General features: G+C 40.3%; 2 protein-coding genes across 3 annotated transcripts; both read right to left on the reverse strand.

Moving 5' to 3' along the window:
- Nucleotides 1-299: 299 nt before the first annotated feature.
- On the reverse strand, nucleotides 300-5,300 carry atxn7l3b (ataxin 7 like 3b). Its single transcript, XM_071527701.1, has 9 exons — nucleotides 5,202-5,300; nucleotides 4,585-4,642; nucleotides 4,344-4,467; nucleotides 4,008-4,140; nucleotides 3,529-3,700; nucleotides 2,990-3,090; nucleotides 2,830-2,852; nucleotides 2,382-2,427; nucleotides 300-1,298 (listed from the first exon to the last, which is right to left on the reverse strand). Exons 3-9 carry the CDS (start codon nucleotides 4,392-4,394, stop codon nucleotides 1,219-1,221), a joined length of 606 nt encoding a protein of 201 aa, XP_071383802.1. The 5' UTR covers nucleotides 4,395-4,467; nucleotides 4,585-4,642; nucleotides 5,202-5,300; the 3' UTR covers nucleotides 300-1,218.
- Nucleotides 5,301-5,570: 270 nt separating this feature from the next.
- On the reverse strand, nucleotides 5,571-12,349 carry LOC139650911 (nucleolar transcription factor 1-A-like). 2 transcript variants are annotated; one of them, XM_071527706.1, is made up of 17 exons: nucleotides 11,979-12,349; nucleotides 11,558-11,733; nucleotides 11,198-11,269; nucleotides 10,697-10,852; nucleotides 10,524-10,588; nucleotides 10,293-10,413; nucleotides 9,906-9,985; nucleotides 9,351-9,492; nucleotides 9,064-9,105; nucleotides 8,911-8,979; nucleotides 7,775-7,833; nucleotides 7,475-7,664; nucleotides 7,327-7,374; nucleotides 7,143-7,214; nucleotides 6,978-7,049; nucleotides 6,187-6,261; nucleotides 5,571-6,087 (listed from the first exon to the last, which is right to left on the reverse strand). In XM_071527706.1, exons 1-17 carry the CDS (start codon nucleotides 12,004-12,006, stop codon nucleotides 6,046-6,048), a joined length of 1,509 nt encoding a protein of 502 aa, XP_071383807.1. In that variant the 5' UTR covers nucleotides 12,007-12,349; the 3' UTR covers nucleotides 5,571-6,045. The 2 variants fall into 2 exon arrangements, with proteins under 2 accessions (XP_071383807.1, XP_071383806.1); XM_071527705.1 differs by having other exon boundaries at nucleotides 9,906-9,988.
- Nucleotides 12,350-12,954: the final 605 nt, after the last annotated feature.

Here is a 12,954-nt window from a genome sequence, read left to right on the forward strand (position 1 = left end):
ATCTCAGCCAATAATACTATTAACGCTATTTTAATTGCAATCATAGACATAATCAACAGAATCGAAATTGTACCGTCTGTATATCGATCATCATTTAATCAACAGCCTCCCCTACTGGCAGTTCTATGTCAGTCAAATGGGAATCAGACTTACATTATCTTTCTTGGTATTTGGGGCAGGGTACTGAGGTTTCCTTGTTGACGTTGTTGTTGTTTTGTTTTATGGGGCTTGTTTTTCTTTTACTAAAGTCCACACTCAGCGCATGTGCAGAGTTTAGTCAACAACACACCAAGTGACAGGTAACAAATCATTTATTATGCTAGACAGATGAACAAACTGAGCCATGATAGCAGCAATTCAACTATTTGGAATATTTACACTATCACATCACACCGAGGATACATGTAACCCTTTACAATGTAAACACATGATACAAAGACATTTTTGAATGCTAGAAAACAAGCCCAACTATCCACCAAAAAATGAAACAAAAGAAACCCGCTTTTCACAGCAAATACTGTATCTGCTTGCTTGTACAATAAGGGGTTCATTTGCTGTACATTTCGAAACATGTTTCCACAGGTGAATAACAACTGTCATGAGTTGCTTCTCACACACACACTGTATTGTAATTTCATTAGCTGGAGAATTGTGATCTTGATCGAGTGAATGTGAAAATAAGACAAACCATTAGTCATGATTGTCTGAAAGGTAACATGACAACTTGTCATTAATTATTTTTCAAAAATGAAAGATAAAATTGTGAGGAAATATATAACTAGACCTCATGCCTGATAACAACGTATGTGCACACATAACCAGACCTTGTAAGAGCCGAAGCTCTTTGCGCAGCTGCCTCTGCTTGGCCGCTGGACGACTTACACCAGCATCTACCTCTGTGCAGTGAACATTTCTATTGCGCTATTCATTATTTTGGACTCCAGCAAATAATTTACAAAACAAAATTAACTGAAAAAAGAAAACAATGAGTGTTGGTACAATGATTTTGTGAAAAGAACAAATGAGTCAAGTATACAGTGGGAGATCTGGACTGCTTCTGCAGAACAGGAAACACCATAGATGTCACCTAAAACATCAATGTCCATTGATTTGACAACAAAAAGAGCCATGGGTGAAGTGTTATTGGTCTTCCCCTTGTGTGTGCATTTGTGTGCGCACACACAATTGTGAGAGTATGTGTGTTTGTGGTTGAGTGTGTTACTGAGGGAATGCCTCGTCTTTCATCAGCATGCGTGGGCTTTCCTGGTTGTCCATACGACGTCGAGGCCCCATCATGCCTGGGGGAATAAAAAACAGGCTGCATGTCGTTCAGTTCTTCATAACAACCAGTCAAGCACCGATTTAAATGAGCGCTTATTCGTTCCACCATTATCCTGAGCAATGGAAGGCACAGCGAAGCAAAGCAAAGACACAAATATTCACAGCATCATCTATCTCACAACGTGAGAAGAATGAACAAAGGCCATAAAACAGGCATGCCTTTATTATACAGTAAATGCATTGGGTTTCACTTTTTCCCTTCTGAAATCAAATAAAATAAGTAAACCTTAAAGCTGCACTAGACAAGATTTTTATGTAAAAAAACGCACCTGCCTTATCAGTGTAAATTATGAAGTGGGTCACGCATATTCGCCTTATTTAGCCAAATTAAATTCTAGTGTTGGGTGCAGACACTGGCAGGAAATCTCCGCCCACAGCAAGTGACACAATGAAACTTAAGAGTCAAATCCAAACTGTGTCTCTTTTGCCTCTCTCTTCCATTTGGCATCATTTGATGTAAAGCATCACAGACCGGCCGGGTCGGTCAACATGAGTGTGCTGTGTGCAGTTTACTGATGTCACGTCATATGATTTCTGGCTATTGAACTTCAAATTTTTCAAACAGTCACCACATGCTGCCATTTGCAGTCGCCAGCATGCAAAATTGGAAAATTGTTTTAACCGGCATGGAGTACAACTGATGGAGTTTACAGCATCAGGACTATTCAGATTGTGTCAGGTAACTTGTCACTCATACCTTATTATTATTCAGAATGCTATATGTATACTAAATGGACTTTCAAATATTTTGCTATGATTGTCTAAATATTAAGGCATTCATTGTATTGCTCGAGAATAGAAAACTCCACCATCTCACTTAGATAGAACAAAGCATAAAATTATTTGCAAATATTTATGCAGGTCTATCTAGAAGATGTTCCTGATGTGTTGGCATACTTCCATACTATTGCCACAAGTGCGGCCAAATTTCATAACAGGTTTTATCAAAATGGCACATCCATTTGATCAAAATACTATACAAGCCACTGCATAACAAACAATGCCATCCAGTAGTAGTTAAAGGATTCATGTCAACTTACTGTTCTTATGCTTGAATGATTTGGATCTTCTGGGTGAATTTGGATTCTGAGATGCAAAGAGAAAAGAATATTTTGTTTAGGAGTATATTCCAGTAATGAAACAAAACAGGTGCACACAAATCTTAGGGTATGATCAATAATATCCCCATTTTGTTTAAACTGCTCGATGATGGTGATAGTGGCATTTAGTGTAATGCTATGCTCAAATGACTCCTCTTGGAAAATGGCTAGGGGCTGCGATCTTGCACAATGGCTGTGCTGCTTTCAGAAACAATATTCCTCCAAAAACTCAACTAGATTTCCCTTCGTGTCAAGGCCTGATACTCAGTGAGGACACTGGATTTCATTTAGAGATAAAGTAGGTAGGACATCAGAATACACAGCCATCTAAGGGTTATGCAACATTCCTGCAGATTGAAAGAGGCTTTTTCAATGAATATGAATGTACCTTATCAGATTTCCTTTTCTTGGCTGCAAAAGAAAAAGACATTCGATTTTAGGTTTTGATGACATTTGAGGAATTTCCTACATGTCCAACTGTATTAGAGTATTTGTATTAGCAGGCAAAACACTATATCAGCAAAAAGAAGTCAAAAGTAGTACATCACCTTTCTTTTCTGCCCCATAGGACCAGTCATTATCATTGACGTCGTCATTATCCTCTTGGTCGCTCTCTGACTTGTTGTTGGTGTTGTTACCGGTGACTATTCTGCAAAGGAGGGAAGGAGGGATGACGCACAGTGACTCAGCATTAATTCCACAACTCACTGGAGATCACAACTTGAATATAAAACAAGTGCATTCATATCTGAAACAGTCTTTTTTTTTTCTTGGTCGGCTACATCTTCAGTTTGAATGACAATGATAACCTCTATACAGCAAGAAAATGTAATTACAACACTGTCAGCCATTTTCCCTCCACATCAGGTTTGTGTGTTGACTAGCACATCCCTTGCCTGTCTTAATTTTCAAACGAGAATGAATTTTATTAGGCCTACGGCACACAGGAAGAACTGAACCTCTGCAGTACTCATTTTCCATCTGCCTCATGCACATCAGAGTCCAGTTTCCTAAAAGCATCTTAACAGTGAGCCCATATTGGTTTTCAGTCTCGGGGCCAAGATGGTTGGCTGGTTTACTCGCGTACCTGCGGTTGGCTATGCGGCTGCTGTTGCGTCCCATCCCCAGGCATTTCTCCAGGTGCGGGGCAAAGCGCGAGGCGGCAATGCTCCGGCTGCAGTTGGGACATACACACTCTTTGTTCTTCCACTGGTTGTACACCTGGCCAAACACATCCACTCCCGGCTGGTCCACAATTTCTGGAAATATAAAACAAAAGGTGTATAAGCATTCAGACAAGGTTCCCTCTTTATAACGGAGTGGCGGCTTAATCAAAAGCAAGGTTGGTTCCCATGAAAATCACAACACACAAATCTTGGGTTACAAACAAATATGGCACATTAAAACCTGGGGGAGAGCACTGATTGGGCCATAGCATAAGAAACCATTGTCAATAAATTGTGAATTCACACTACGTTTCAGTACCCAGAAGTAATAAAGTGACAGTGGAGGTGAGAATTAATCCATCATTATTTCACTGGGCAGACAGAACGTGTTCATGCTCACCAAAGTCCCTCATGCTTTCTTGGTCCGTGTCATCCAGGAAAAAGTAGCCCTGCTTGACGGCCCGGTGGACCTCGAAGCAAAGGCCCAGGCACGCATCCTCCACCAAGTCAGACAGGATGTCCTGAGCTAGGCCCTGGCAGGGGACAAACAGGGAGAACTTCAGCCAAGAGACAAGGTATTAGAAGAGACACAGGGCCAAGCTGTTCCCTTCACAAGGCTGTTGTATTAACTGTCTCAGTTTGTATTCAACAGTTTTTGCACTGTGTGCTGTAGACATAATGTACAATTCAAAGGTTGCTTGAATAGTCATTGTAACGTGGCCTTGCTCTACTGTACCTCCAGCTTGCTGTTGTCCAGGCTGGACATTGAAACCTCCTCCATTTTCATTTGCCAGAACTACAAGATGAGCCGACACTGCTGTGGTCATGCTGTAGCGCAGCAAGCATTGGCCAAAACAGGGCTGCAGCAAGAGGGAAATATATAGTTAACAACACTGTGTGATAAAAAAAAAAAAAATGTTTTAACCAATGAATGTATATCAGTGTGTGGTCTAACCGACGCGTATAATGTGACTTACAACTGCACGTTGAACACTGCCAGGGAGTTAATTTCAGACTTCCCACGTTTATAACCTACTAATAACACAAAATAGAAAGATAACTTAACGTTGCAGTTGTAGCACGGCATCACTTCAATAAACAGACCCGACACAAAAGATAGGCCAATTTACAAACAAACTGCCCAGCTGATCCGAGCGTTGCTGTCTAATGAAGGTAGCTTAGCCAAAATCTTGCTAAACAAAACAAAGAGCATGGCTATGAATAGGCTGGAGGAATTGGAAATGCCAAGATAATGGATTAAGGTTACAAGAGGCGGTTTTCTCCCGTACGAAACCAGCAAGTCAACGGGAGCAAACACTAGGAATGAAACGCATCAAATGTATCGAGCTAGACAGAAGAAACAGAAACAATATTACACATTACAGGGTCATTGAATGGTTTTGCTGTGGAAGAAATACATCTGACTGCTGCGAGGCTCTTCCCCGAACAGCAGTGCTGCACTGCGGCTGTGGGCTTTACAACTCTCCGTACGAGCCGTGAACGAGGAAAAACGACGCTTGTGTCCCGATATAAAACGAATCTACGAAGAATCCGGCAATCACAGCCATGCAAATTGGTAATTGTGTTTATTTACCTAATTCGGCAGGCATCCATCTTTACATCAGAGAGATCAGGCAGTAGCAATCGATCGCTACACGAGTTTCCACGAAGTCCTTCCTTGCTGCACTGCTGAGGTTTTTCTCAGTAAACTCCAACTGAGTGGACAAGTATATTTGTCACCCAGACCAACATGTGACCTCGTCTTGCCTCATAGTAGCGTTTAGATTTAAATTTTACTTTTTGTTTCGCTTTGTAGTGGTGACTACAAACGATTTGCGTTTATTTCTTCCGTCTGGTTTGTGCTTGGTTATTTGAATTTCTCTAAATCATGCAATCCCCCACAGATGAATCACACCATTATATAACATACATGTTTATTTGAGGAACATCTCAAATGCTGCAATGTATAGAACAACATGAGCAAGGGTTTACAGCAATAAAAATGATTAATTACAAATATCTTTTCCAGTCAATTGAAGCAAAAAATAGTAAGTCTAGTAATGAAAAAACATAAAATCATAAAATTGTTGCCCTTACCAAACAGCAAAATTGAGCTGCCCAGTCTTTCCTCCAAGTTTCAACATAGATGCTCACCCTTATTTAACAGCACAAGTAGAAAAGTTGAGTTAACCATTCAATTATTTAAACAACAGTCTTTGTTGTCTCCTTTATTCATGAGCATATAGGAGCAGGCACAGCTTGATTTAACAGAGCGAGCCACCTAAAGTGAAGCTGTGAAACACTGCAGAGACAAGAGACAGCAACTTTCCAGGCAACATGGCCACCATGTTGTGTGTGGCTTTAGTTCATCTTCCTGAAGTCCCGCTCTGAAGTAGAGGTGGGTACGAGGCCGCTGGTGTGGTTCTCCATCTCATCATCTAATGCTGCCATATTATCTCATCCTCGTCTTCATCCTCAACCTATGCATCAACAGACAAATGTTATTTATAACGTCATGATGGATGGTTGCAAAATGAAAAAGAAAAACAAGAAAAAAGAAAGTGTTCTGGTATGCTAACCTCAATATAGCCAAAATCTTCCCCCTCTTCTTCTTCATCACTGCTGCTGTTCTCAATGTCTTCATCTTCCGAATCCTGTGTGTGAACAGACAGATGTGGATGCTTAGCTTTGAAAATAGGGCTTTTTAACCCTAAATCAGATGACATATCCTTTCAGTACATACATTATACAGCAGCTCAACCGGAGATACAACACCGGACGGACATAAAGGCATCCTCAACAGAATTAAGCAGTTGACTACTTCCTGTATGAGTGAGGTGACAAATCTGTTCTGGGAACGTCAGTCTGAAGGCAGGACTGAAGGAGATATGACCATCAGTGACCCTCACAAACAACTTCAGCAGCCTACAATACATTTTGCTTACTGTACTTCAAGTCCCCATGAAAAAAACTCCCATTACTTTTACTTCCTGGAAAACAGAGTATCTTTAATGGTGACCTCATGCTGCACCCTAAGCGTAAATATCAAATCAAGAAGTAAAGATGCCGTTTCATGGGGTCTTTCAAACTTCACAGTAAAACTAAGACCCAGAGCTTTTCATTGGTCTGGTGGTGATGTAGGGTTGAGATTGTTGTATTAAACTTCGATGGGAAGAAGACACACCCAGCGAGGTGCAGTCGAGGCTTTTGTAAAAACCACTATGAACAAAATTCAAGCCACACGCTCTTCTCTTTTCTTTTAGTTTGATGCTTCACGGATTTCACCAAACGTTTTTGGCTACATATCCTACAAAGACTCTGTAGCCAAAAACTTTTGTTGAGATTGTTGCATCACCACATGTCAACTTACAGATGGTCTGTACTTGCTTGGTCCTTCTTCGGGATGAATACTAATTTGTTCGACCTCAAGGAATTGACATTTCTGCAAAGAAAAGTACATTACAAATTTGAGAACAAAGGCTATGTAGCCAAAAGCTTTTGTTGAGACTGTTGTATCAACCACATGTCAACTTACAGATGGTCTGTGGTTGCTTGGTCCTTCTTCAGGATAAATACTCATTTGTTTGACATCAAGGAATTGAGATTTCTGCAAATTAAAGTACATTACAAATTTGAGAAAACAAAACAAAGCAACCTACAAGACATCTTTATAAAGAAACAAACAAGAAATAAGTACTTGAGTTTTCATACATACTTACCCTGGGGTTATGCTGCAGGTAGGCTACCTGCTCCACTGCCGGCAACGTCTGCAGAACGTAAACAGTGACCAATTATAACAGAGAAAAAATGTAGGCCTTCATCAAAAATCAGCTCATCCTGCCAGCAAGTGGAGGGGATTCTTTATACCTTAAACCACTTCTGTAGCTCCACTGTGTATTTCACGAAGTTGCCGTCTGCTTTCTCCTTGTACTTTTCCTTCTCCCGTTTAGAGAGGCCCTGCCACATTCGACCCACATGGGCCATGCGATCCCTTGTATATGGGATGTCACTCTTCAGAAGCTCCATCTGTTTTCTGCAGAACACTACATTACCCGCTCTGTGTGAGGAAGAACAATTCAGAGGCTCAGGTTTGTCTTCAGTAATGAAAGGCATGGCATCTTGAAGGCACGATGTCTGTATGGTCAGATATAAGTCAGTTATGCTCACCGAGACGGCGTCTTGGGCTCGCCGAGGAACGTCTTTAAAGGCTTTGCTTTTTTAAAGCGCTGTATATTAATCATAGACAAGTTTCTAATTAGGCAATCAATTCACATTCTTAGCTTTTGTTTACAGAAAGTAAAGTGAAAGGCATGGAAAATTAAATGGAATTTCAAAAACAAGCATTCAAATAAAAAAAAGGTACCACCTCATCTGTTTACAATCCACCCCAGTACTGAAGTGTTAATATATTGTAACAGTTGTAAATTTCATTTTTTGCCCCTTTGCCCAAGAGGGTGAGTAGATAATGACCAAATTTTAATTTTTGGGTGAACTATTCCTTTTAAATAGCTTTCTGGTAATGTCTAAGCATAGGAAAACAAAAGACCTTTCCAAGATTGTGCCTTAAACAAAACAGCTGCACACAAGTTTAAAGGATAGTGATACTTCCTACTTTAATAATTAAAAAGGGACCTGAAGGGATGTAGCAGCCCTCCTACATGATGGCCGTGACAAAAGAGATTTTGATGGATGTTCGATATGATGTATGCTGATAGTGGCTGGGCAATATGACTGTCAACTAGGCCACATCACTAAATAGCTGACGATTACTCAATTAAATTATCTCAACTAGTGCAGTGCCCGTTCAAAACATGCCTGTTCGGAACGGGCCGATTGCTTGGCCTCCAGTATTGCTGCTTGCAGCTTTCTCGAGAACCGCTCATCCACACAACTTCACACTCGACACTGCACTTCCAGTTGCTTGCTTTGAGCACCGCTGCTGCACAGAGCGCTGTTCACTTGTTTATTCAAAGTTTATTAATATTAAACATGTCGCGTGTCCAATCCGACACTGCACGTCCTTGAGTCCCCAGCAATACACCCGCCAAGTGTGACGTAGATTGGACGAACGGTTCTCGATATATGCGAAGGACACACATACAGACAGAGATTCCTTGCTTTATGGTATGATGATATGTGACAGCAAGCCTACAACTACAGAAAACATGTCTTGTGTATTGAGACTGAGCAACACTTTTCCAGGCTTTTTGTGCAAATCTCAAACTTTTCAAGAGCTGGAAATGATCAAATTCATTTTCCATGCATTTTCAGACCAGTGTAGGAACCCTGAATTAATTTCTGACCTTTGGCTGCTTAACAGTCTCGATGCCATTCTCCTTTAGGATCTGCTGCTGCTCCTCCCCCTCCAAATCCTGAAGAACACAAACACCTTCATAATCACACAATGTCTTTAGCAGCATCAGCTCACATGTTGTAGTCGGAGGAATATTACTTACACATAGATAATCACTCAGCTTGACCTTATATTGTCTCTTCAACTGAAAGAAGTAAACATTGTTATAGTATTAGTATTGTGTTCCGATTCATTTGTACAACAACAACTCAACATGATAAACTTGATTTCAGGGTCATGTGGTGAGTGTGGTATGGCAAGTTATTACTGTGTTACACTGCTGTGCGCTGTGTGTGGAAAGAACAAGCAATTTTATGTAGCACTTTCCAGGACAGAAAGAGAGAGTGTGTGTGTGTGTGTGTGTGTGTGTGTGTGTGTGTGTGTTCAGACCTCTCTGCAGCGTGTCTTGTACTTGTCCTTCTCTCTCTCAGGCAACTGTCGCCAGCGCTGGGCACACACAGTTATATAGTCTTTACTGGAGACACCTTCCATGGATGACTTTTGCTCTTTACAGAAGAGATTATAGCCATTGCTAAACACACACACACACACACACACACACACACACACAAACAATACTGTTAGCTGCAGTAATTCGCTAAAGGGCGCTCAGCTGCCAGTCATTTAACTGGTTGCATTGTTAGCTTTGCTTAGTTTACTCGCACAGTGATGAAACATAGAAGCAAAGTGATAAAAAGAATGATAAAATAAAAAAAGATGATTATAATGACTTATTGCAAGTCGCTTTAGACAAAAGTGTAAATATAATTGAATATATGCAATATAATGTAAAATATGATTTAAAAAAAAACACAGTAAGAGATGCAAATTACTCATTTCTGAACATAAGATAAAAAAAAAACATGGGACTTTCATATTCAATTCCAATCATTGTAACTTCATGTGTGTGTTTTTTATTGAGTTCCTCTAGTATTAGTGGCTTACATAGGGGGCTTGGAAGGTGTGCTGGCTTGTCTGGACTCCTCCTTGCTCCGTCCTCCTTCTTTTTCAGAATGCTGCTCTTCCTGCTTCAACAAGAGAGATCACATTTAGAAATTCAATTTAAAACAATTTTAAACGGTAAGTCTCAGGAGCAGATCTGTCCTTGGCTTATTCTATGTGTGTGTGTGTGTATCTGTGTGTCTGTGTGTCCACCTCCTCATATTAGCTCCAATCTATGAAAAGGTTGACCACTTAATTTTATCTGGTGTATCTGATGTGTTCTTTTAGCAGCTCTATTGCCATGTCAACTGTATTTGACCAACATGAAAATTAGATTAATAGGTAATTACAAGAAAAAAGATTAAATCCAGCTGTGTTTGTATCACTTACGTCTGGGTTGGCCTGCAGGAACTTCTCCCTCTGCTGGCTGGACCTGAGCCCAGTAGGTGTTTGGGGACTTTCAGTGTTCTTCAAAAAAAGCTGACTAATGTCTCTAACTTTATGACGTTTCCTGAAAGACAAAGGATTTGCTTGACACTGAACTTATATGGGCAGTCTACTAGACCACCTAACAAGTGTATATGCAACTTTTTTCAAATTATATATTTTTTCATTTACTACCTGAGATGCAGCATACTTTGCATATATTCTTCATGTTCAAGCTGGAATTTCTTGACATATTTAGCCTGTGATAAATGAAAAAATTAGCCAATATTTCATGACATAAAATTTGGGGCCTTATGCAATACCAGTTGAGAACCACTGCTTTAGCACTGGCCTCTCCTCGCCTGTACCTTCTTCTGTTCTGGGAGCTCCTGGTACTTCTTATTCATCAACTTAAACAGCTGTTGGCCGCTCAGGTCCGGGTGCTTCTCATGATATTTGGCCCACTTTTCCTTATAAAACATGGCATTTGGAGGGTTGGGTTTCTTCGGGCGCTCTGGATGGACCTGCAGGAAAAGTCATTCACGTGTGTGGTGTTCATTAGCATAATCTCCCTCCAGTCCACAATACATCCAAATTTCTGCTTTTATCTGTTAAGTGACCCCTTATTGAGTTCAATGAGGGACTTTTAACTTATGCAGATAGCTTCACAGTGTGCATGCATAATTTACAAGCCATATCACCATATAATGCTAGGAAAATGACCAGCAACCACTCATGTCTGTGCGTTGTTTGCAAGACCAATGTGCTATTGCTACCACTACCACTGTGACCTATGTACATGATACCTATAACCCCCAATATGCAGCTCAATACAGACAACACAGAGCTTTACATAAAGCTTTCCTCACCTTGTTTAAAGGGCTATGAATGGCATCCTCAGCTTCTACAATGAGCTCTGTGAGTGTCCGAATCTTGCGCATCTGAGAAAGAAAAACATGAATATTACACTGTACGCTTATGCACGAGTTCTCAACTGAAATATGCTTCGTGATTAAGAGAATATTTCATTATGATAGAACATTTCACATCAGCTCTCGCATATTCTCAAATCTAACATCTATTGCCAAAAATAGTGATATGACGCTCATATTTTTCACTGTCACAAACAAAAATCATGTAATGACAAAGGATTTCCAAGGCAGTTTTTTTTTCAATCAGTGGTTGACAAAACAAGACAATGTGAAGGCACTAAAAAGTCTGTCGCTCACCTTCTGTGAAATCTCTTGCCACTTTTGTCGACATGCTTCAGAAGAGTAAGGGTGGAAAGCCACCTTCTCCCAGTCAAGAATCCTCTGTCCTTTGGTATATATGTTCATTGTGTCACGTTTTGGGATGCTGTTTTTCATAGCATGCAGAAGCTTCTGCAGGTCATCCGTGGCCCACTCTAAAGTCAAAGAATGGCCACACAGACAAAACATGGAAATTCAAACAGCAGAAATACATGCCAAGATGGAGACATTCTGCAGTAAATAAGCATAATGTCATCTCTGCAAGGAAAACCCAGATATAGTACAATACAGCTAAAAACTGAGTGTATTTCAAACTTTCCAGTCATTCATGTAAATCATCTTGAGAGTTTACATGGGCTCAGAAATGACATGTTGTTATACTTTATCTCATTGAACCTACCTGACTCTTCAGTCTCCATTTGACTCATTTTCCTTCTACGGTGTCAGTATCTCCTACTGTAGCGATGTAAATCTTGGGGTAAACGTTAACTATAAGGTAATGAGTTGGTGTTCAAACTGGGATTCAGAAAGGTGACTCCAGGAAGCTGTGCAGCAAGCCAACTAACATTAGCTAGTTAGCTAGCTTGGCTTAGCCGCCAGTCAAAGCTTATTGGTTGCCTGACGGTATTTTACAAACTACAGGTACTACCGTGACGTTCATTTCTATCCAAAACACTGCGTGAAACACGAAAATAACCAAGTTCAATATCCCTTGCATGTATATTATGATATAGCCCGCCCGATCTTGTGGTTGTAGACAACAAGCATGGCTCTCTCCACGTTTTGTAGGCGGGTCCCTGCTGAGGGAACGGCCAACCAGGCACGAGCAGAGAGCAGCGTAACCCACTACAGTTTTTACGTAAGGGTTCTACGTAAAAAAAAAAAAAAAATGATGCATTCATTGATGAATCAATGGTCAGACAAATTTCAAGGTCTTTAAAGACACTTTTCACAGAACGAGAGGCTGCCAATCGCGTTTTGCAAAATTGCTTCAGAACGATAATATCAGGCTATAAACTTTTACATTTTTAAAGAAAAAGTTTCATATTAGTGTTGAGGAACACTGCAAGAGCTAAGACAAGACAGATTACCACCGTTTTCTACTTGTAAACAAATATACCGCTTCCGGGTCATTACATGTCCGATTTCTGCATTTTCCACTCCAAAATAAATCTTTTAACCACTAGAACACAACAACTATAACAACTTAAATCTGGAGTCAATCTGATTTAAGGTTCGGTCGGTCGCATGCAACACATGTAATGATGTACATGTAACTTTGGGCTCAAACATATGGGAGTCGTACACTTTCATTTTAACACAATACGTTCTTCAAACACAAAATGTTTTATGGTTTAGTACAATAGCCTCTTACT

Source organism: Centroberyx affinis, unplaced genomic scaffold (assembly GCF_046629955.1).
Source record: "Centroberyx affinis isolate AG114_WGS23_722 - 3 ecotype Tasmania unplaced genomic scaffold, CSIRO-AGI_Caff_v1 ptg001571l_1, whole genome shotgun sequence".
NCBI lineage: Eukaryota > Metazoa > Chordata > Actinopteri > Beryciformes > Berycidae > Centroberyx > Centroberyx affinis.

Bases quoted from the DNA above. Each gene is read 5' to 3' on its own strand.
- atxn7l3b (XM_071527701.1), bottom strand. From the start codon at position 4,394: ATGAAAATGGAGGAGGTTTCAATGTCCAGCCTGGACAACAGCAAGCTG. The intron at 3,701-4,007 runs GTGAGCATGAAC...TTATATTTCCAG, and splicing joins AGAAAGCATGAGGGACTTTG to AAATTGTGGACCAGCCGGGA. The intron at 2,853-2,989 runs GTGATGTACTAC...TTTCTTTTGCAG, and splicing joins CTATGGGGCAGAAAAGAAAG to CCAAGAAAAGGAAATCTGAT.
- LOC139650911 (XM_071527705.1), bottom strand. From the start codon at position 12,006: ATGAGTCAAATGGAGACTGAAGAGTCAG. The intron at 10,589-10,696 runs GTACAGGCGAGG...CATTTATCACAG, and splicing joins AGCTCCCAGAACAGAAGAAG to GCTAAATATGTCAAGAAATT. The intron at 7,050-7,142 runs GTAAGTTGACAT...TTTTCTTTGCAG, and splicing joins CAAGCAACCACAGACCATCT to AAATGTCAATTCCTTGAGGT.